At 46.6% G+C, this 20,773-nt stretch overlaps 1 protein-coding gene across 4 annotated transcripts in view; it reads right to left on the bottom strand.

Moving 5' to 3' along the window:
* TBC1D14 (TBC1 domain family member 14) overlaps positions 1 to 20,773 on the bottom strand; it is an 88,534-nt gene that overhangs the window by 4,063 nt on the left and 63,698 nt on the right. For 3 of the 4 annotated variants that reach the window (XM_080928613.1, XM_080928614.1, XM_080928616.1), the window contains 6 exons: positions 16,822 to 16,902; positions 15,224 to 15,318; positions 11,376 to 11,447; positions 10,595 to 10,723; positions 8,093 to 8,202; positions 65 to 323 (listed from right to left, as the gene is read on the bottom strand). In XM_080928613.1, the coding sequence (XP_080784739.1) occupies positions 65 to 323; positions 8,093 to 8,202; positions 10,595 to 10,723; positions 11,376 to 11,447; positions 15,224 to 15,318; positions 16,822 to 16,902 (746 nt within the window). The remainder of the gene's footprint in view (positions 1 to 64; positions 324 to 8,092; positions 8,203 to 10,594; positions 10,724 to 11,375; positions 11,448 to 15,223; positions 15,319 to 16,821; positions 16,903 to 20,773) is intronic. The other variant, XM_080928615.1, reaches the window with a different exon arrangement.

Raw genomic sequence — 20,773 nt, 5'->3', positions numbered from 1 at the left:
GAGCAGCACAGTGCTTCAGTCTACAAACTGAATGTTTATATGGCTGTGCTACAAACTCACTTACCTGTGCCCATTTCTTGTTCCGGCTTTGCATCTGGACTGTGGAGATAGCTGCAAACACTTCATCTGCTGGTAGGTCCTCAGGCAGCCTGGTCAGAAACTGGGCACTGTGAATGAAGTCCATCCTTGTCAGGATATCCTCAAAAAGCTTCAGGATGCCCAGAGCTGTGCGGAAAAGAAATTCCTCTCCATCTCGACAGAATACATCCCAGATGCGACAGGCCAAGTCCAAGGGCAGGGACTTACTGTACAAGGTGAAAATCCTGGGGAAGAGATGGAACTTCAAGTTTGGAATTGAGTACGGCATTGCACAGTACCCCGAGTCCACATCTTTTACACACTGTGGGCCCTGCCCTGCACTCACAGCGCTTTAGCATGCATGTGTTTGTCATCCACACAGCTTCTGAGTCACAGCGACTGGATAACTCCTACTTGTGGCAGATGTCCATCAATCACCTACTATGTGCATGCTGAGTCTAGTAAGACACATGTCTAAGATAGACTAAGTAGAGCTAGGAGTCAGCTAGGAAATAGGAAGAGTGAGGAGATGGGAAATAAGAAGAGAGAGGAGAGTGCTCATTTTCCTAGTAGGGGTCCACAAAGCAACAGGTATCAATTTTTCTATTGTCATTGTTTGGTTTTGGAGACAGAATCAAGTTACACAGTAGACTAGGCTGAACTATTCACAATTCTCCTGTTACAACCTCTGAGTGATGGATTACAGGTGTATGCCACTCTGCCTGGCTTTCTCAATAAATCTCACCGTAAATTACTAAAAACCGACCTTATACTTTAATACCAACCATCAGAAGAAAGGTATTCTTTTAAAAAGGTGAGAATTGGGAGCTGTTAAGATGACTTGGTGGTGAGGGGAGGTCCTGCATTTGATGCCCAGCACCAGGTGCAGCGGCATGCACCTGTAATCTCAGATGGCAAAGACAGGCAGACCCCTGGGGCTTACTGGCCAGCTTAGGCAGTCTACCTGATGGACTCCAGGACACTGTGAAAGGATGGCTCTAAAAACAAGTTGAATGGCTTCTGCAGAATAACCCCTGGGGCTGACCTCTGGCCTACACAGTGTACGCACTCAAACACAAGTGACAATTACAATCCAAAGTGTCTAACAACTGTGCTAGAGTAACAGCTGTGTCCTGGGGTCAAGCACTTCTAACCTGGCTTGTGCCTGTGTCATCAGGTGGATCCAAAACATGTACTTTGGTAGTACACATATGTAGCCCCACTCTTAGGAGACCAAGACAGAAGGATGGCAAGTCCAGGCCAGCACCCTGTTTAAAACAACTAAACATCAGAATGCAGAAACCTAACCCAGACCTCCCACACACGGGTACCATGTCTCCTGTCTCCTTAAAGACAGGGCCAACATGAGCAACAAAAATGATTCCCCATATATTCCCAAATCCATGAAGTATATTTGATTCTTTTCTTTCTCTTGTGTAGCATAAAACTGCTAACCTGTATTTGTATGTGGATCTTCATCAGCTCCTTTAGTTGGTATGGCCAGCACTGAAGAGCAAGGTGAACCCAACTTTCCTGATTCTAAACAGGTCATGTCAGACAGCTTTTTTTCCTCCCAAGATTGATTATTTAATGTTTCAAATTATGTGTATGTGGGGTCATGTGTACGAGTCTAGGCACCTGTGGAAGCCAGAGGCATCGGGTCCCCGTGGAGCTGGAGGTATAAGTGATTGTGAACCACCTGATGTGGGTGCTGGGAACCAAAGCTGGAAGAGTAGAACATGCTCTTAACCACTCAACCATCCATCGCTCCAGCCCCTTGGGCCTCTTTAAAAAGAAAAAAGTAGACCAGGATGGCCTCAAACTTGCCATCCTCCTGTGTCAGGTCTCAAAGTCCTAGGTCATGAATACTTTCTTGAAGCCTGTTGTTATGCAAGTTGCTGCATTGGCAATTAAGACGCAAAGCACTGAACAGACAGACAACTCAGGAACAGAAGGGATAAACACGCAGATGGGTTTAAGGATAGGAAGGGGTTGTCAGGGGGCTAGGCACTAAGCATGCACAGATGGCTGAACGCATGTGAATGCTCTCCATCAGTTGATCAGGAAAGAACACGCTGCTGAAGAGAGATACTTCTGTCTACTCTGAAGAGGAAGCCAGTGGCCAGGAGAGAAACTCCAGGAATGCCACCCACACCTGTGGCAGAGTTCATGACAACTGCACGTGTGACAGATCATGCCAGTAGATGAGGAAATAGGTACTGGAGAAAAGGCTGTCTGGAGAACAGGGCCCAGAATGGGCAGGGTGTGTAGGTTGTTTTACAGGCGCCAGGCTTTATCCTGAGTGAACGGAGAGAGTCTGAGGGAGCAGCATGCTGACAGCTCCTAGAAAGATGCAGGCTGGGCAAATGGTCCAGACAGCTCTGAATTTGAGCATGAAGTAGAGGGTGCAGGGGACCTGGCATAGTTCAGGAATGACCTGGGCAGTTGTGGGGATGCAAAGAAGAAACACAAGACTTCAGGTCACCACCTAAGCCACCCAAAGAATGAAACTGTCATTTTATAATCTGAGTTGGAGACATGTTATGTGATGAAAGTTGGACATTCAAGTGATATAAGAGTTGACTAGCAGTTCAAAGCAAAGCTCTGTGCCAGTAACACAGCTTTGCCTACAGTCTGTGGAGAAAGCACCAAGCCAAGAAAAGACCACCAGAATCAGAAAGGGAAGGTGAGAAAACTGCTCCCAGCCTATACCACACAGAGAAAAGTCTCCCTGACCTCACTGTTAGCACTTACTCTTTGTTCTATAAGAGAACACAGTGATTAAGGCCTAGACTATTATATCGTGTGTGCGTGTGTGTTTAAAGAAGTTTTTCTTGTTTCATGTGTCCTCATTCAAGTCCCAACCATGGGGACTTCCTTGAGGGGCTGTTTTTGACACTAGGGGTCAGAAAAGGGCAGGTGAGTCTTCCTGCTTTCTTGCTGTTTTGTTTGGGGCCATTTTGCTTTGTCTTGTTTGTGCTTAAATATGGACATCAATTGCCACACAATTTGGTGTCTTTGTGGGTTTAAGGTACAAGCAGGGATGCCTAGCTTCTTCTGAGGCCTTCTACCTGGCTTGTGGAAGACCTGCTCCTCTCTGTGTCTTCACATGGTCATAACCAAGTGTTTCCTGTCAATGTTCACATTGTACCTCATGTATCCCTTCCCTGTGCCATTCAAAGCAGCCACGGTTCTCTCAGAGACAGTACAGAGCTGGCAAGGAGGGAATCTGTCATTATTGAGTTATTTCTCTGTGCCTTGCTTGCCTCCATGCCTTGAGGGCTTTGCAGGTTCCAGCAGACATCTTTAGGCCGGGATCAGGGGCTATCTAGAGCATGGGCTACCTCTCCTGCCCTCTGCTCTAGGCTGCAAGTGCACCAAGGACTCAGCCCTTCAGTGCTCAGCAGCCCTTCATACTCCCTTCTCCCAGCTCAGATGCTTAGAGGTGGAGCCCCCATTCTCCTCTGAAAAGGAGCTGGGCAGAAACTTCATGGGCTAGTGAGCTACTTGGCTCAGCCACGGGCCAGGAGTTGATATCAGATTGGCCCTGGTCCTACAGAACTGGACGGAATGGGAAGGCTGATGTATGCACACAGCCTTCCCCTGATCTCGGGGCCCAAATTAATATCCTCTCTATGACTTAAGGCTCCATTCTGCTCCCAGTCAGTCAGTGACTATGTATAGAAGGAAGGTGGACAGTGAAGTCTCTTGACTGTCCCAGGACCTTCTGGTGCTCTTACCACAGTGAGAAGACAGAAATCAAGAATGCCTCTTTGCTCCTTCCCCAGGCCATTGCACATACTGAACTACCTATTCAGCAAGGCACTGTGAGGGCTGAGTCCAACCACTGCAAAGCAAGGTATTTCTGTGCTGCTGCACCAGTGCGCGGGCTTTCAAGATAGTCACACCAGAGTCACGAGCATCCATTTCTCCAAATACACATGGGCAGAAAGGATAATCTTTCCTGTTGAGCCTTTGCAACTTAAGAGAAATATTTGTACATAGCCATGCCCAACCCAATCACGTATTTGAGTTGGTATTAGGTTAGCTGCAAAAAGAACTGAAGCCCCAGGGAGAAGTGTGGAGGAAGCGCAGCCCCATCCACACCAGCCATACCTCCAGTCCTCGCAGAGACGCTGGCTACATGTGAGGATGCAAACAGCGACCCGGGGCACCCTTGCTCTTGACGAGGCATGCCTCCTTACTGCAACCTAAAGCAGAGGCAGTCCCTCACCTCCACTTTGCAAATAATGACACTGAAAACAAAGGGCAGGAAACCTGGTCACAGCTTAGGGTGGAGGAAATGTCACCGAACTGACATGTCCATCATAGAGAACCTGTGGCTGAAGACTTAGACCTACCAGCCCTGGCACCAACTTTTAGCTATGTCCAACTTCCTGAACCTGACTGGTTTATAGACATGAGCCTTTCACCCACCACTGGTTCAGGAGTACCCTCAGCTGCTACCCTACCCAAGTTCCCCATATTTCTAAGAAAGTTAAGAACAGGTAGAATGGGAGTGCTAGTTGAGGCTCTTGTGCCTGAGGCACCCAACTCCCAGTGTACACTTGCATGCAGGCAAAGCCAAGGTGGACAGCTAGATTCAGTTCAAATTCAGCCAGAGTCCAAAAACACTCCTGGTCCTAAGAGTAGTCAGAAAACCATTTTCTGCTGTCGACAGCCCTACCCTGAGTCAGCAGAATCCTCTCTACTCCAACACCTAGGCGTGACGGTGAGGCCTGACCTCAAACAGGCTGCCTGTCAGTGCTACTACTGGTTCTACTCCCTTCTACCATACCAGAACATTTACAACTCAGATCTCTAAATAACTCTGCCTTTGGGCACGAGACAGAAATCTGTGGGGAAGTTAAACTTCCTCTCATCAGCTCGCCCACAGCATTTGCATTCCTGATGGTCAGGACACTCCACAGGAATGAAGAAGCTGACAGGCCTTGATCCCATCTTCACATCTATAGCAGAGAGGCAGATGGTCTACAGATAAACAAGGGCCCTTTCCAGCTTCCTAAAGTTCTGTCCTGGGGCTAGCAGGGGAGAAGTCTATGCAGCAGGACAAATGGACATGTGGCTTTAGACAACTGGCACTTAAAGGGACCCTTGGAAATAGAAACGTCCTTGTCCCGCCCAGGACTTGAGGATACAGAGTGAACTGTGAGGCTCCAAGAGGAACTGCAAAAAGTCCGACTCTGAGAGCTTGGGAGCTGGAGGAGGGAGGACGACAGAGCAGCCATGCAGAGAAGTCGATGGCGTACACCGTTGCTTATCCCTGAGACCAGATGCCTCTCTATGACATGAAGGCAGGCCCAGTAATTTTGAGTGTGGATGTGGCTTGAGGAGGTGGCAGGAGCAAGGCTTTAGAATCACACTAAATAGCACACACACTAGAGGGCGACACTGGGTGAGAAAGCTTCAGGAACAAAGCAATGAGTATTTTTCACATGCCATCCATCCTCTAGTGAGTAGAACCTCCCCTGAACGTCAGCACCCACAGAGAGCCAACACGTCTCTCTGCAGACTACTAGTATACAGAGGAAGGATAAGCAGAAGGCACTCCCTGAACTTGGCTCAACCTCAGCACAGCGCACCCAGAGCCTTCCTATGTGCTTAGCCCTGCACACTGGGACTGCACACACTTGGCCCTTATTCCAGAAAGAGACATCAGGAACAAGGCACACACTGCAGGCTCTCATGGAAGCATAGTACTCAGAAGGCCAAAGGCCTCAACCACATCATGGCATAAAGGTCTCAGAAGCAAAACCCAGCAGAGGTTCCTTTCCTCGTGGACACCCTAGACCCTTGCAGGTTGGGACAGGAGCAAACAAAGCTGCCCTCAGGCCATGACTTTCAGGACACAGCCAGCCATCATCAGAGAGAGTAGACCATGATCCACAGAACAGAACATTTCAGAACACTGTCCACATTGTCAATGGTGGTTCTGCGCCATGGAGCCTGTCTTAGGACATACAAGTTAATGTTTTACTGTCACCCTCTTGTCCTGTTACGAAGCATTTTGTAAGCCACAGATAAAAAGGGATTTGAACCCCCGACCTAGAATCTAAGATTCCTGTGGAAGGCTTCTGTAAAACCAGATAGATATTTAGGCTTCTGGCTATGTGGAAGGTCTGTCTCTCAATGATGCTTGTTCTGTGCTCTAAGTCAGGGAAATTCAAGGGTTCAGGGCTGAGAGTCAAATATGGATAAATTAGGATGGTAAGGAAATACCTGTACACTCAAAATGAAAGTCATCTGTTAAACAAAGGTATCCTTTTAAAAGGGCATCCTAGACATTTGTATGTAGGACAGGTAGATGGGACAGCAGAGTGTCCCAAATGGAAGCCAATCCAAGCCCGGCGTCTACATTCTACAGCAAAGCCAGCTCCAATGGCTTCTGCTGCAAGTGCAACCACCAAACTCTCATTCATAAGTCAAACAGTCTCCAGGTCAAGGCAGAAGCCACCCAATGGATATTTGACACTCATTCCCAAGGATATAGGCAGGTCTACTCCATCAAGCTTGGGCTTTGTCAGCACTTAGAATACCTTCTAAAAGTTCTTGCCTCCTAAAAGAGGAAAAACCTGAACCAGAAGCTAACATGCTCATTTTACCTCTCTGAGTTAGTGATGAGGTACAGATGCTGCCCCCCATCAAGAGCCCCTTTTCCAAGACATAGTAGTCACCCTGAAATGCCCTGAACAGCCAATTAACACGGTCTCTGCAGAAGCACAATTAGAGAGATTCCCTGGCCCTTGCAGACCATGATGCAGTATGTCATGCCTGGCTGGGACACAGGGGTCCTGAGGCACATTATTCGACCACATGACAACTGTTCCCTGCAGCACTTAGGTCTCCAGGTCTGCTGTTACAGGGCCCTCAACCTGGTTCCTTTTTTTTTTTTTTAAGATTTATTTTATTCATGAGTACATTGTAGTGTCTTCAGACACAGCAGAAGAGGGCATCAGATCCTATTACAGATGGTTGTGAGCCACCATGTGGTTGCTGGGGATTGAACTCAGGACCTCTGGAAGAACAGATGGTGCTCATAACCGCTGAGCCATCTCTCCAGCCCCCGACCTGGAACTCTTGAGGGTGGCATGACTACTTCTCTACAAAGACTTAACTGATCTTCTACTTAAGCTCATAATTCTGAAGCCTCCTACTTACAGGTCTCAGGAAACTTCTATTTCAATCTCCCAGAGGCCCTTCAAAATTCTCATGCTCAAAGTCAAATGTGGCCCCTCTGTGTTTTAGATATCAGCTGCTGACACCAGCAATTCCTCATCAGCACCACCATCAACACCCTGGCAAGTCCCCAACACATTCCTAAAACCTGCCAATGACTCCTCTCCTAACTCCTGCTTTCCTTCACTTAGCTCACCCAGGAACTCCTGTCTCCCAAGCTACTTCAAAGCACAAACTGTCAACCACATCCCATGGTCCACAGCTTGGCCTCTGAGACCTAAATGTCCTGGCTTCCCAAACTCCAGCCTTTATCCCCAGCCTTTTGCAATGGTTCCCAACACCGTCAGCCTAGATGCTATACTATTCTGAGGCCCCACATGTTGTTCCCCACACCTCCATAAGCTTAGCTTGAGGTCCATTGCCTCCTCTCTTCTCTCTGTCTCTCTAGCTGGATGGTGTCCAAAGCTCTGAGGCCCCCATGCTTGCTTCTCCCTGCCACACTTCTCAAGCCCCCATATTAGACATAGTAGACTTCTAGTAGAAGGTCTGGCACAGACTCACTGCCTGGAGACATCTTACTTAATAGACTAGCAATAGTGATTTAAGAACTGGTAAGTCTAAGAATGAGCGAGTCAACAAGGCCAGTCAAGTCACAGACTATGACAAAGAGCCTGGAGAATAAATAGGTATTCAAAGCAGAGGGCAACTGGGAAGCAGGAGAAGGAAACTCAGATGAGTCCTCCAAGAAGTTGGCAGTGACAACAGGAAGCAAGCAGGAATGAGAAGTACTCTGGAAACCAGAAAAACCAAGTCTTACCAATCAATTAGGTAGATGTCTGCAGTTAAGTTGTTCTTCTTGAAATGCGCAAACAATTTCGGCAAGTTTTCTTCGAAGAATACCTCAAATGCAGCAAAGTAAGTCAACATCTAGGAGACAATGTTAAACACACTAGTAAACTAGCCATCATCATGATTTTATAATCCACAAGAGTCAAGAGCTTTGCCCATTTAGAGTATAACAATTGTATTCAGGTAACATGCAGACAAGTATCTCTCTGTCTCTGACCTTCCCAGCGCAGCTCTGCTCACATCCCATCATTTCTTCAAGTTACAGGGGAAGACACTGAAACCCAGAGCAGATGCTTAACTTCCCACACAGTGGCAAAGTGCCGGTACATGGTAGAGCTGGGACTTGAACCAGGCCCTGTAATGCTATGAAAGCTGCAGGAGCAAAGGCTGCCTGCTGCCTATGCCTAACACATCCAGAGGGAGAGACAAGACTAGAGTCTGAGGGAAGGGCAGCACAGCTCCAGCTTAAATGCAGGGCTTGACCACAGTGAGTAAAGGCACTACAAGAAAGCAGCAGCAGACCAGGTTTTTGGTTTTTTTTTTTTTTTTTTTTTTTTTTGGTAAAAAAAAGAAAGCAGGGTTGGGGAGAAACAGCATGAAGCAATCAATATGAAGGAGCAAGAGCTCCGGCTGCAGCCATGCCTGTCTGCTCTACAGATCGTCCACCAGGTGCAGAGACAGCGCCCAGCCCTGACATTTTACTCATTTTCATGACAGGACTACACTGCAGAGCACAGGGGCATGAGGCAACGTCTAGAGATGCTTGTATAAAGAGGCCTCCAATGAGCAGGAAACCCCATGCAGTCATGTGGCCTACAGGTCGCCAATGCTGCCCAGAGCAAAGGTCCCATTCAACGCTACATGCTGCCTCTCCCTTCCTTTATTCCATATTCAGAGAGAAAGCTGAACTTAGCTGAAGCAGGTACCATTCCTGTATAGAATGGTACAGTTACAGTGTGACGGCATACACCCATAGCTCTAGCAGTCAGGAGGCTGAGACAGTAGGCCAGCTGGCTTATCAGATAAGGCTTTGTTCCAAAACAAAAGGAATCACATTGATACCCAGCAGCAATAAGCTATTCAAGGGTTCGAATCTCTCCTAAAGATTTCGCTTTTTCATGGAGAGGAAAGTTTTCTTCTGCTTGTGAAAGGAACCCCTGTAACTACTCAGTTAAGAAAACGTAAAGCACAGAAACAGTATAAGCCAGGCCTGTGGTACACCCCGTATCCCTGAAGTTGGAAGGCTATGGCAGAGGACTAGGAGTTTGAGGCCAGCCTGGGCTACACAGTAAGACCTGGCCTCGAAATATTTAACAAAACAATGATAAAAACACTAATTCATGAACAATGATAAAAACACTAATTCATAAAGTCCTGTCGTAAGTGATAGTGGTTATGAGATCAATCCCCCACTATTACATGGAGTGACTGCCACACTAGGTCTCCTTCACACTCCTTACACAGCAGTGTGACACAGCTGTACTGGGGGGTCTTGACAGATTTCAGTTACTACTCCATCTCCCCTTACCCCACTTAAAACCCTTTAAATAATTATGTAGTAACAATCTCTTTATATAAAGCTTTCTTTACAATTATGACTTTTCTCAGAACCAATTTTTATAAGAACTTTGTTCCAACAATACTCTGAGCTACAGAAACGGAATAGCAAATAATCCCCCGAAGGGCCATGGCTGACACTGCCCTAACAGCCAGTGTGAGCAGCAGCTTCAGAACAAGGAACATTTGAGAAGCAAGTGCCCAGCCTACGTGGGTCAGACAGTTGAGGTCTGGACAGACAAGTGGTAATGACCAGGAATTCAAAGTAACACCAACTTAAAAGCTGATGGATTAGCGAGTTTTCTCACAGAAAGAATAAGGTTTATGGCCTGGAATGGATTCTAACCTCAGCTCTCCCGTGTACCAGAGAATGGACAGCCATTTCTCTCCTCAGTCTGTCCTTGAATCTGGACTATGCAGAGGACCCAGCTGTGAAGTTTGTGAGGGGTTCTTAAAGGTCACCAGTGGTAAAGGCCGTCTGCACGGCATACAAAAGCTGCCCTGTTGAAGCATGGGAACATGGGCAGGAGCACACCTCCTTCCTCCTGTGCATGCACGCACTGTGACAGTGAGCAGCGCCGTGGATCAGCCCCCGGCACTCTACTCAATGGAGTTAAGGAGAACACTACTGTTGCATCTCCCGAACCCAAAAAGCATGTGCTTGTACAGAACTCACCTCCCACCCTTATTTAAAGAGTAGAGTGTTTCCGACACACCCTCTCTGGAGAATGCATTAATCTGTTCATGCGAGAGGTGATGGCCCATATGTTTCCACTTAAGGTCAAGTGTTCCCCTCATTATAAATAGCCCATTAGGAAGGGAATGTGCATTTCCTGTCTTGAAGAGACAGAATGGTTGGATAGTTCTTGCTGCATAAAGACATGGTACTAGGTTATACAAACAACATACTCACAAGGCCATGGTCCACTCGGAAAAAAGCCATTTGACAGGGTTTATTCAAAAGATTAGAAAAAGCAATAAAGGCATCTGCAGTATCGAGGTTCAAGATCAAAACTGCAGCTATAAAGGACATGCCCTGGACCTGAGGAAGGAGAGAAAGGTTATGTTAACTAATGTGGCCACAAAGGTCAGAGCAGCTTTTATATATCATGAGAAACCAAACAGCTTCACACTAAAAAGGCCCACACAGCTACCCTTTCACCACCAGACCAGACCCACCGTCCAAAGAGCCACAGCTCTGGCCATTAGCCACCTGCTTCCCCTCTATCTCCTACCCCCTCCTAATAAAAAAAACCGTAAGCCAACCCCACCTTAGGCCTTTGGCATCTGAACTATTGCTCTCTGGTATGTGCCAAGCTGGGTATGGTGCTGTGGTCACACACACAAATTTAGCAGGCTTAAGACCATGCACACATACACATATGTTAAACCACAGGAATAATAGCGGCAGCACACTTTTAAAAAGTGGTTAATGGTAAAGCTTTTTCTATTTAATGTCAGGGGTAAATCACGTGCAAAAATAAAAACATCACATCCAGTTAAAATGTGATGCATGCCAGGGCAGCTGCATCAGCCCAACTTGTCCAAGGAAACTGAACAAATTTATTTATCTCAAGACTTTTCCATAGTCCTCAAAAAGTCACAATGACATTCAATATAAAAGATGGGCAGTGTTTTAACTTTTTTTTAATAGACGATAACATCATTTAAAAAAACTGGAAAACATCACTTACATAACCCACATCCGGCCGGTAACAAGTATAAGCGCCCAAAATACTGTGCAACATGTCATGATATGGACCACCCTAAAAGGATTGACATACAAGATCAACACATGCGTAAGTAGTTAGTCTAGTAACACTGTTACTTTTGCTACTGTCACCCTGCTGGTCACGCACGAGGGGCTTTGCTGAGCACTATACTGGCAGCTCTAGATGCATTTTGTAATTAATAAATGAGCTAATAACTTGCTGTTAATGCAGAACTCTGCAATTGTCTACTAAGCTTTCTACAAAAGCTTAAGGGTCAGCTGTGCACAGGACCCTGGTGAAATGCCCTTCCTTTGGCCCCTGTTATACGTCATGCTCCATTCCAAGTTCAGTAGATGAGCCAGATGGCCAGGACTCAGCCTTGTGCCCACAAGTATGGTCCTTTCCTGCCTGTTACTGTTTCCTCTGCATCGTTCTGAGCAGCAGCTATGGGAAGCAGGGTCTAAGTCTCAGCTCCTAGTAGATGCCATTTCACCTCAAGCAACCTCCCAGCGCCCTCCCACAGCCTGCTAAGATCTCCATTTGCTTTTGTAATTTGTTACAAAACTGTCAGTTTTCCCCACTTAATTGAACAAGGGAGACAAACCCAGAGCTGGCCCACAATTGTTAGTGTGCCAAAGACACTGTAAAGGGACGAACTGGACCCACCTGAAGCTCCTATCACCTACATCTACCACACAGCCTCAGTTAATGCAGGAATAAATATGCTTTCTGGCATATGACTAGGAAGTCACTTCACAGGTACCTCTGGGTGGCTTACAAAAAAAAATGACAGGAACCAAATTATCACATTTTTTGTTTGTTTTGTTTTGTTTTAGTTGGTTGGTTGGTTGGTGACAGGGTCTCACTGCGTATCTCAAAATAGCCAAAATCCTACTAATCCTGCACTCAGCCTCTTAAGTGCAGGATTTACAACTCCCAGCCTAGACTATTACATTCTCTCCTATAGAAAAACTATGTCAAAGAAGAGATACTTTCAAAGCACAAAGAGCCAAATAAATAAAATGCAGTGAGGTAGGGGAAGGGCATCATGCAGGGCTAGGGACAGTGGTGGCCGACCCACAAGCTGACCCGAGGGCTAGAGTGACTACAGAGAGGTTCTATGTGATCTGAGACTGAGAAAAACTATCCTGACCTTTCCTTAGAGGATTTTCCACCTTGTCATTCCATCCCCCTGTAGTGGTGCCAGCTCCTTTTCCTGAGTGCTCTCACTTCTGCTAGACTCTCAGGTTCCCTCCCCAGCCTTCACATTTACTGTTCTCCATTCCCAAGATTCTGAAATCTTCAGGGGGAGGGGCACTGACTGAGCCTACCCAGAAGGGGCCATAGTGCTTCCATGTCCCCTCGTCTGAGCTCGCCCTCTGCTCCCACGTAAGCACCAAGGGACTGTCCATTTCAACATTTTTGAAGCATAATTCAGGGACATGTTCCAAGAAAAGTCCCCTCAGACCCCAGTAATGCAAAGCTGGGCTCTCAGCCTCTGCAGAGTCTTAAGAGGCTCTTAGGGCTCCATGACACTGAGTGTGGCCCACAGCACAGTAGGACCTCCAGGAACATGCTGGGAAGCCTGTCCTGTTTTGCTCTGAATCGCACTTGCTTCTTTGCCTCAAATCTCTAGTTTTCCCTCTGCTAACAAGAAAGGTTATGAAGCTTCTTTCTCTGGCAGGAAAGAGACCAGTCACTACAACCTCCCCCTTAAGATTCCCATGGCCCATTTCTGGGCTGTCTCTAGTGAAAAGTCTTTAGCCTTTAGTGGACCTCGCTGTTATTTAGCTTCAAATATGGTCCAAGATAATTAATAGTCAGTATAACACTGAAGGCTTCCCTCTGTGCATCAAGGAATATGAACAACCCCGTAAGGCTCTGGAGATCATCCCTAGTCACGTATGAACAGATATGAGCAGAGAGATTAAATGTTATACTGGAGGCCAAACTACTAGCAAGAAGGCAACTGATTGTAATGAAAGCCAATCTGTGAGGCCAAAGTCAATTCCCTTCAAGAGCTGCAGTTACAGGAATCCCACTGAGATGGGAAAGTACAAGTATTCTGGAAGCAGAAGGCCTCCAAGGAGAGGACCAGGAAGTGGGCTGCAAGGTACGGGCTGAGGCCTACAGAAGCGAGCTAGGAGGAGAAAGACAATCCTTCAGAGAGAGAAGGAATATGCTGAAGACAAGTGCACAGTACTCCCAGGCGTTAGACACTAGACCAAAATTCTGGACAGCTATGTAGCTATATAGACTTTTCCCTTGCCTTGACTGCAACTACATATGAATTAAGATATAGGAAGCCAAGAGAAAATAAAAGCCCAATCAGGTACCAGGGTCCTCATCTTACCCCTGATCCAATCCAGGGGCACAGAGGCCAGGAGAAACAGTGAGGGAATGCGGGCGGGGAGCAGGGCAGACAAGGGACATTTTATGCTCACTGGCAGCTCAAAATACCCAATGTCTTAAGCTCCTCCACACCTGGACATCAGGTCCCTGCTCTGCAGAATTACTAAGACAGCAAAATCCTGTCAGTGGAACCTAAAGGCTCCTTTTGGCTGTCCCCTCCCCAAGTACCTACAGTACTCAGACTAGCGCTGCCCTTGAAACTGGCCAAGTCACGCTCTCGGCCTGCTTCTCAGCCTAGAACTCTGCCCTCTACATTCTCTGCTGTAGCTGAGGAGCAGTCCTCACCAGGGAACTGGGAACCCTCTAGGGAGGCTGCAGGGACAGCAGCTGCAGGGACAGCTGTGTCTTCCACACTCATTCTTGCACAGGAACAGGGTCCCAACACTTTTGCCCCAGTTGTTCTTCTGCCTGGCCCCTGCTCTCCCCCAGACTACAGTAAGTAAACCCAGTGTATGCACAGACAAGACTGCTCCCTTCCTCCCAGATGTGACCTCTGATTCTCCACCGCTCAAAAAAGGACAATGCCTCTCTTGTTTGTCAAGACACTCCAGCCCAACAACATTAACCCCAAGCCTACCTAAACTCAATGTTCTGAGCCTGTTCACTCTGCAGCCACTTAGCCAACTCATTCCAGTTTGTTACACCACCCTCAGACTGGGAACCATGGTGCATGACTGGAAGTGACTGGAAGGAGGTGGGGCAGCCAGGGGAGGTGAGGGTGGCTGCGGTGGCAACCTGCAATGCCTAGGCTCTCGAATAAAGCAGAGAGAACAGAGAAGGAAAAGATGGAACCATACCATGAAGGAGAGCTGGTGAAACTCCTAACCTCTGGATGTACATCTCCAGGCTCAGAGAACACAAGGCCTCGAGAGAGGACTCTAAGTCCAACCGCCCTCTCATCTGTGCCAGATGACGAGAGAGGCCTTTCTTGATCCACTAACATCCAGACAAGAATCTACCCCCAAACCTCGTGGTTAATCATCTCAGAAACCCCACCATCTCTGCCCAGGTTCCATCCTGGCTACCTCAAGGCTATGGGGCACTCCTTCCCGACGCTCCTATCAGCAGGTCCCCAAAATCACATTGAGGCTCCTACAAAATAGACACACCTACCTACAGTCCTAAGAACAGAAGAGCACCAGGGGACTGTGACAGCACAATCACCCATAAGCCTTCTGCACCACCTACCAAGGCTCTGGCACGCACACTTTACTAGAAGAACCCATAGCTTTTAACGCAGATGTGTGATCAGGAACAGCCAGTTACACACATTTTAAGCATCTAAATGCATTGTCCCTGACCCCCACTTTACTCCCCCAAAACCCTAACTAACCCTTCAAACATGACTAAAAATACATGCGGCTCAGCATTCATAAAACTTAAACAGGGCACACACGTGACAAATCCCCACCACTTACTTGCTGGAAAATGCAGAGATTAGGAAATGTTCTAGAAATGTCCAGTTTAATGAGCTCCAGACTGGCCTCTCTGTCTGCTGCTGAAAACCCAGCATCTGTCAAAAAAGCAAAAGTCATTGCACACTTCAGCATAGACATGGGTCATTACCAGGCTCTGAAGCAGCTCTCCCTGAGTACAGCACTGAGCCTTGCCTACAGTGTCCGCCTTCACAGTGTGTACATGGCAAGAACAGAATCTCTCACTCTGGGGATCAGAATGCCTCATGGCATGAGCTAGAGCGTCATCAGATTATTTTCTAGAGTCTAAAAATCAAAATCTAATGATATTTCTTGTCATCAACAACAAGGAAGAAAATAAGTACACGTTGAGAAATGCACACAGTGAACCTAGTTGTAAGGAATCATAACAAAGATGACCTTTCACCTACGCAATCTCTGGTGAGAATGTTATGTGTTGCCTCCAAACCTTAAAAGCAAAACTAGGCAGGATCCAGCAATCCTGCCGCTCCTGGGTGTGGTATCTGCAGAGATACATAGTGCTTGTCTTGTTCACTTTAGCACCGTGCGTGGGTGGGAGGCAAGAAATTCATCAACCTACTTGTCTGTCTGCAGGTGAACAAATGAAGAAAAGGGAGCAGATATGGACAGCAGACAAGCCGAGGGGCACGGTGCCGAATGAGGAAACCACAGAAAGAGAAGGACTGTCTGACATCCTCTGTACATTCAATCTAAAAATGTTAAAAACGCTCCATCGGAGCAGAAAACAGAACAGGTTTACCAGAGGCAGGGGAGATGGAGCCGGAAGGAACGGGATACTTACTAGTCTAAAGATAACAAACGTTCAGACAGGAGGAACTCCTACAACATGATACACTGTATCCCTGAATTAGGGCACAGCAGCATAGGTGAAGTGCTTTCCCGATTAACAACCCTAAAGAAGGGGTTCAGTCAGGGACACAACCAGTAAGAGAAAGATGACCTGGCATCTAATTTGATGTCACTTATCATCAACAACAATGAGGACAGTAAGTGCTGAGACAGAAAGCGAGGCGCGATCTAAGGGAAGGGAGTATTATCTAATATAAATTACCTACATTTACACTTTCATCTCAAATACTGAAATCCCTAAAGTATAACATCCTGAAAACAGAATTCTGAATTTTTAAACACATATTTGAAGGCATTTACCTACATTTTTATCATGCCATAAATGCTTCAAAATATGTACATAATAGACACAATCTTGTCAATTTATAAAATAAAAATAGGAAGCGCTTACATTTAAATATTCATAATGGCACAAGTCACACTGCCTAACCAGAGGCAACGCTCGGTGTCAGTGGATCTTTAATCTCACACACACACTGCTGGTGCCTCTGGAAGCCAACATGCAATGAACCCAGCTACCGGGAACCTTCAATTAGAAGCAACTGGTTGTGAGCAGGAGACACAAACCCTCTCAGGAGCTGTGGGGTTCTATTTCTTCTAAAAGTTATTTCCTTTCCATGTTTGTTTTTTAACAGTCCCTTTGACATAGGCCACGCTAGCTGCTGAGAAGTACTGCCATGAGTCGATGCTCAGTGAGGGAAAAGCTATACCTTCATTCTCCACTTCTGAGCCTCCAGTGCTGAGGGACCGCCACCGCTCCTTGGCCCGAGCAAGACAGATGTCAAAGAGCTCTGAAAGAAAAGCTTCCAGTAAGTTTTACATGTACATGTTCCCGAGACAACACCAGAGAATACACCAACTATCTCTTTGTCTAAACGGAGTAAGGCATTCTTCTGACAATTCCTTTCAGCTTAGCCTCTGAAGACTGCCATTTACAAGGGCCACCACACTGCCACAGGGCCCCTGCTACACAGCTACCTATTCAGTTCTTGCTCTGACCTTCTGTGACTGGCCCACTGTCTGTCAGATGACCAGTCTTGCTAACCTCGGTATCCCGATTAATGGCCTGGGGACTGAAGAGAACAGTCAGTCAGTGTCTCATATGTTGGATTAAAGGGTGGATGGACAAGAGTCCATCTGGTTTCTAACAAGTTTGAGTTATAATCTCAAAAATAAATAAATAAATAAATAAAGCTTTAATCTGAAATCCTTAAGGTCTAAAATTCTGAGAATACAAATCTTTTAAAAAAGACATTTACTTACTTCTTAAGAAGGAGATTTGAGAAACATAAAAACAATAGAATATGTTTTGCTTTGTACAACAAAATAGGCATCAATTCTACTGTAGGCATCACAGTGGATGGAGAACATTATATACCTAAGTCACACGCAGATGACCTATATGCGCAGAAATATGCTGAAAAGCAAAGTATATGAATAACTATCATTATGGTTCATAACTGTGCACAAGGCTTCCTAACTGTGGCCATGTAAAACACTGGCCAGGAGACCTAAATCTTCAACCAAAACCAAGATGGGTTACCGCTACAAATACAGTCATCCAAAGAGCCTAGACTTTAGAGAAGGTTCACAGATGCAGATGTCCAAAAGGACATCTCACTCTGCTGTGCGTGCAGACAGGAGCCCAGCATAACTGTCCTCTGAGAGGCCCCACCCAGCAGCTGATGGAAACAGATGCAAAGACCCAGAGACAAACATTAGACGGAGCTCAGAGAGTCATGAGAAACATTCGAGGGAAGGACTGAGGGACCTGGAGGGAATAGAACTTCACAGGAAGACCAAATGAGTCGACTAACCTGGACCCTTGGGGATCCCAGAGTCTAAACCACCAACCAAAGAGCAAGCATGTACAGCTTGTTCTTCTTATGGGTCCCTCAATAACTGGAGTGGGGGCTGTCCCTGAATCTGTTGCCTGCCCTAGGATCCCATTCCCCTGACTAAACTGCCCTGTCTGGACTCAGTGGGAGAGATTTTTCACCTAGTCCTGCAGTGATTTGATGTGCCAGGGTGGGTTGATACCTTGAGGCTCCCCCTTCTCACAGGAGAAGGGGATGGGGGGGAGAAGCTATGTGACAGGGGGATGAGGAGGAGGGGGCTATGATCGGATGTAAAGTAAATAAATTAATGAATGAAAAACTAAAGAACATCTCTTTATGGACCAAGAAGATTCTTCATGCATGAACAATCACACATAGTAACACTTTCACATGGTCAAATCTGCAAGAAATTTGTAAAGTGAATGAGGGCAATCTGAAGTCTATAGACAATTTCTACTTTGAATATTGAAAATGGCATGAAGCTAATGCACAGGGCACAGGGGCAGTTAAGAGCACTGGCTGACCTTGTAAAGGACCTGGGTTCAATTCTTAGCATCCACACTGTGGCTCACAAGCATCTATAACTCCAGTTCCAGGGGCTCTGACACCCTTTTGTGATCTCTGCAGGCACTGCAGCTCAGACATACATGCAAGCAAAACACCCATACTCATAAAACAAAAAGTAATAAAATCTTAAAGATGCGCATGTGCGCGCACACACACACAAAACAGCACAACTGCAAAAAAAAAAAAAAAAAAAAAAAAAGCTGACAATTTGGGTTACTAAAACCATTTTGTAGAATACAGACAGCTCCATGAAGGTAGCCCACAGAAGCTGACAGCACATTTCTCTCCTGTAGGCCATGGCTCTCCCTGGAGACACACCCATTTCCCATGTGTCACTGCTCCTTCTCACATCGTCCAGGGTTCACAGTGGTGCCTGTCCCTGTGACACTTGCATGGCCTCCAGAACCGCACTTCCTGCGCCAACTCCACCTGCACTCACAAACCACAGAAGCAGAAGCTGCAGAAGCACTGCCACCCACCCGCCCGCAACACTGATGCCAACTTCTAGAAGGATCCCAAGCAGTAACTGCTGACCTCTTCAGATAATGCTGTTTGAGTTCCTTAAAAGCTTCTGAATGTCATTAGCTTGGAGAAACACCACTGCTGACAAGTGCTTTAAAAAACCAAACAAAAAAACCCCAAACCCCTGGCATCTTAGACCCTGCTGCTCTATATGATCAATCCTTCTGGACAATTTGGGTTTCTACCTCTTCTCCATGGGAATTGCTTTTGGAATTCAGTTTCCAGGACTTCAGTATTCAGAATTTTAAGCTTTTAGGCCTGTGATTTCTGGGATTAAGAAGAGCACTGCTTCAAATAAGGACACCTGGAGCTTGCTACCCATATGGCCCAGGATTCCTCATCTCGCTGCTGAGGGAGAGGCACAGAAGAAACTGGCGTTCTCAACAGGCAGAGCTCTCAAAGAACGATTCCTGCTGTCAGAGAATTGTCACAATAGTCTTCAAATCTCTTCCATATTGAGAAGCAGTGTTTTCAGCAGCTCTGCTCCTCAGGCAGTTGCTAATAATCAGATAACTTCAGCTTCCAAATAACCACTGCAGGTTGGCAGACTGGGCCGCTGGAGGGCCACAAGCCATGCTCATGACAAAAGAGCACGCCATGTCCCATGCACTGGGTTTGTCTCTAAGTGCCCCAGCTGCTCCGCCACCCTCGCTCCCTACACCTCTCTCTTGTTTGATTCCCAGCCCCCATATGCTGAGGACTGCTGACCAATCACTGCCTTTCTCTGAGTGTTTGCCACGTTACTCTTTTCATCATTTACTCCGCAGGGTAAAGCCAAGCACAGCCGCCTCCAGGTGCTTCACTAAGTGTAACTCATCCTAATGACCCTGTTCTGGCTTGATGACAGCTCTAACATACATACAGCCTTATGCTGGCATGCCCTGAAAACAGCAGTTATGGCCCACAGCTTTTATTCTGTTGTACTCTAAAGAGAAACTCAAAAGTGCCCAGGGCTGGGGTCTAGCGCATGTACTGGGACCTCTGCCCACTCAAGCTCCAGGTGGACTGGCAGATTTAGACGCTCATGTTTAATTTGAGAAACCCCTGCTTTGTTCTAAAAAGCTGAACAATTGGAAATTTACTACAACTTAATTTAATCGGACTATTAAGACTTGCTAGAAAAGTCAGGTTCGGAATCCAAAATTAGGGCTTAGGTCAAAACATTTTTGTTCTTCTCAGAGGCACACAAAACTACTACACAGGATGCTTAGTCAGGACTTTCTGGAACCCGCCAGTGTGCCTCCAGGCATGTCAGACCTCCACAGCACCCTACCTCTCAATTCTTCTCCCAGAGTTCTTATCTCTGCCTGGAAGTTCCACCCTCCCTCCCTGATTCAGCTATTGGCTTTACTAAGCCAATCAATGTGTATGTTTACAAAACATTGAGGCAGATGGTGGTCTATAAGAATAACAATTCCAAAATCTGGACGCCACATTAGAATAATACAAAGACAACCTTCACACAGTGTACGAAAATGTTACCCCAACAGCATGTACCCATTAGGGCTCCACCTCACAAGTGAAGAATTGTTAGGAGAGACTGGGTGCCTCAGAATAAAATATGTCCATGTCTGAGCTCCCAGGACCTGCCCCACAGTTTTAGTGTCATATGTATTGTCATGATAAAATGGTGGCAGTTTTATTTCAGGACCCCCAGCTCCAACCTCTTTTTAAAATTCAACTTGTTATTATGCATACACAAGTGTGTGATGGGGGAGGAACTCACATGTGCACA

This window comes from Micromys minutus, assembly GCF_963924665.1.
Source record: "Micromys minutus genome assembly, chromosome: 1".
In the NCBI taxonomy this organism is placed as follows: Eukaryota; Metazoa; Chordata; class Mammalia; order Rodentia; family Muridae; genus Micromys; species Micromys minutus.
Note: the sequence above shows the minus strand (reverse complement) of the source record. Positions and strands in the feature narration are given on the sequence as shown.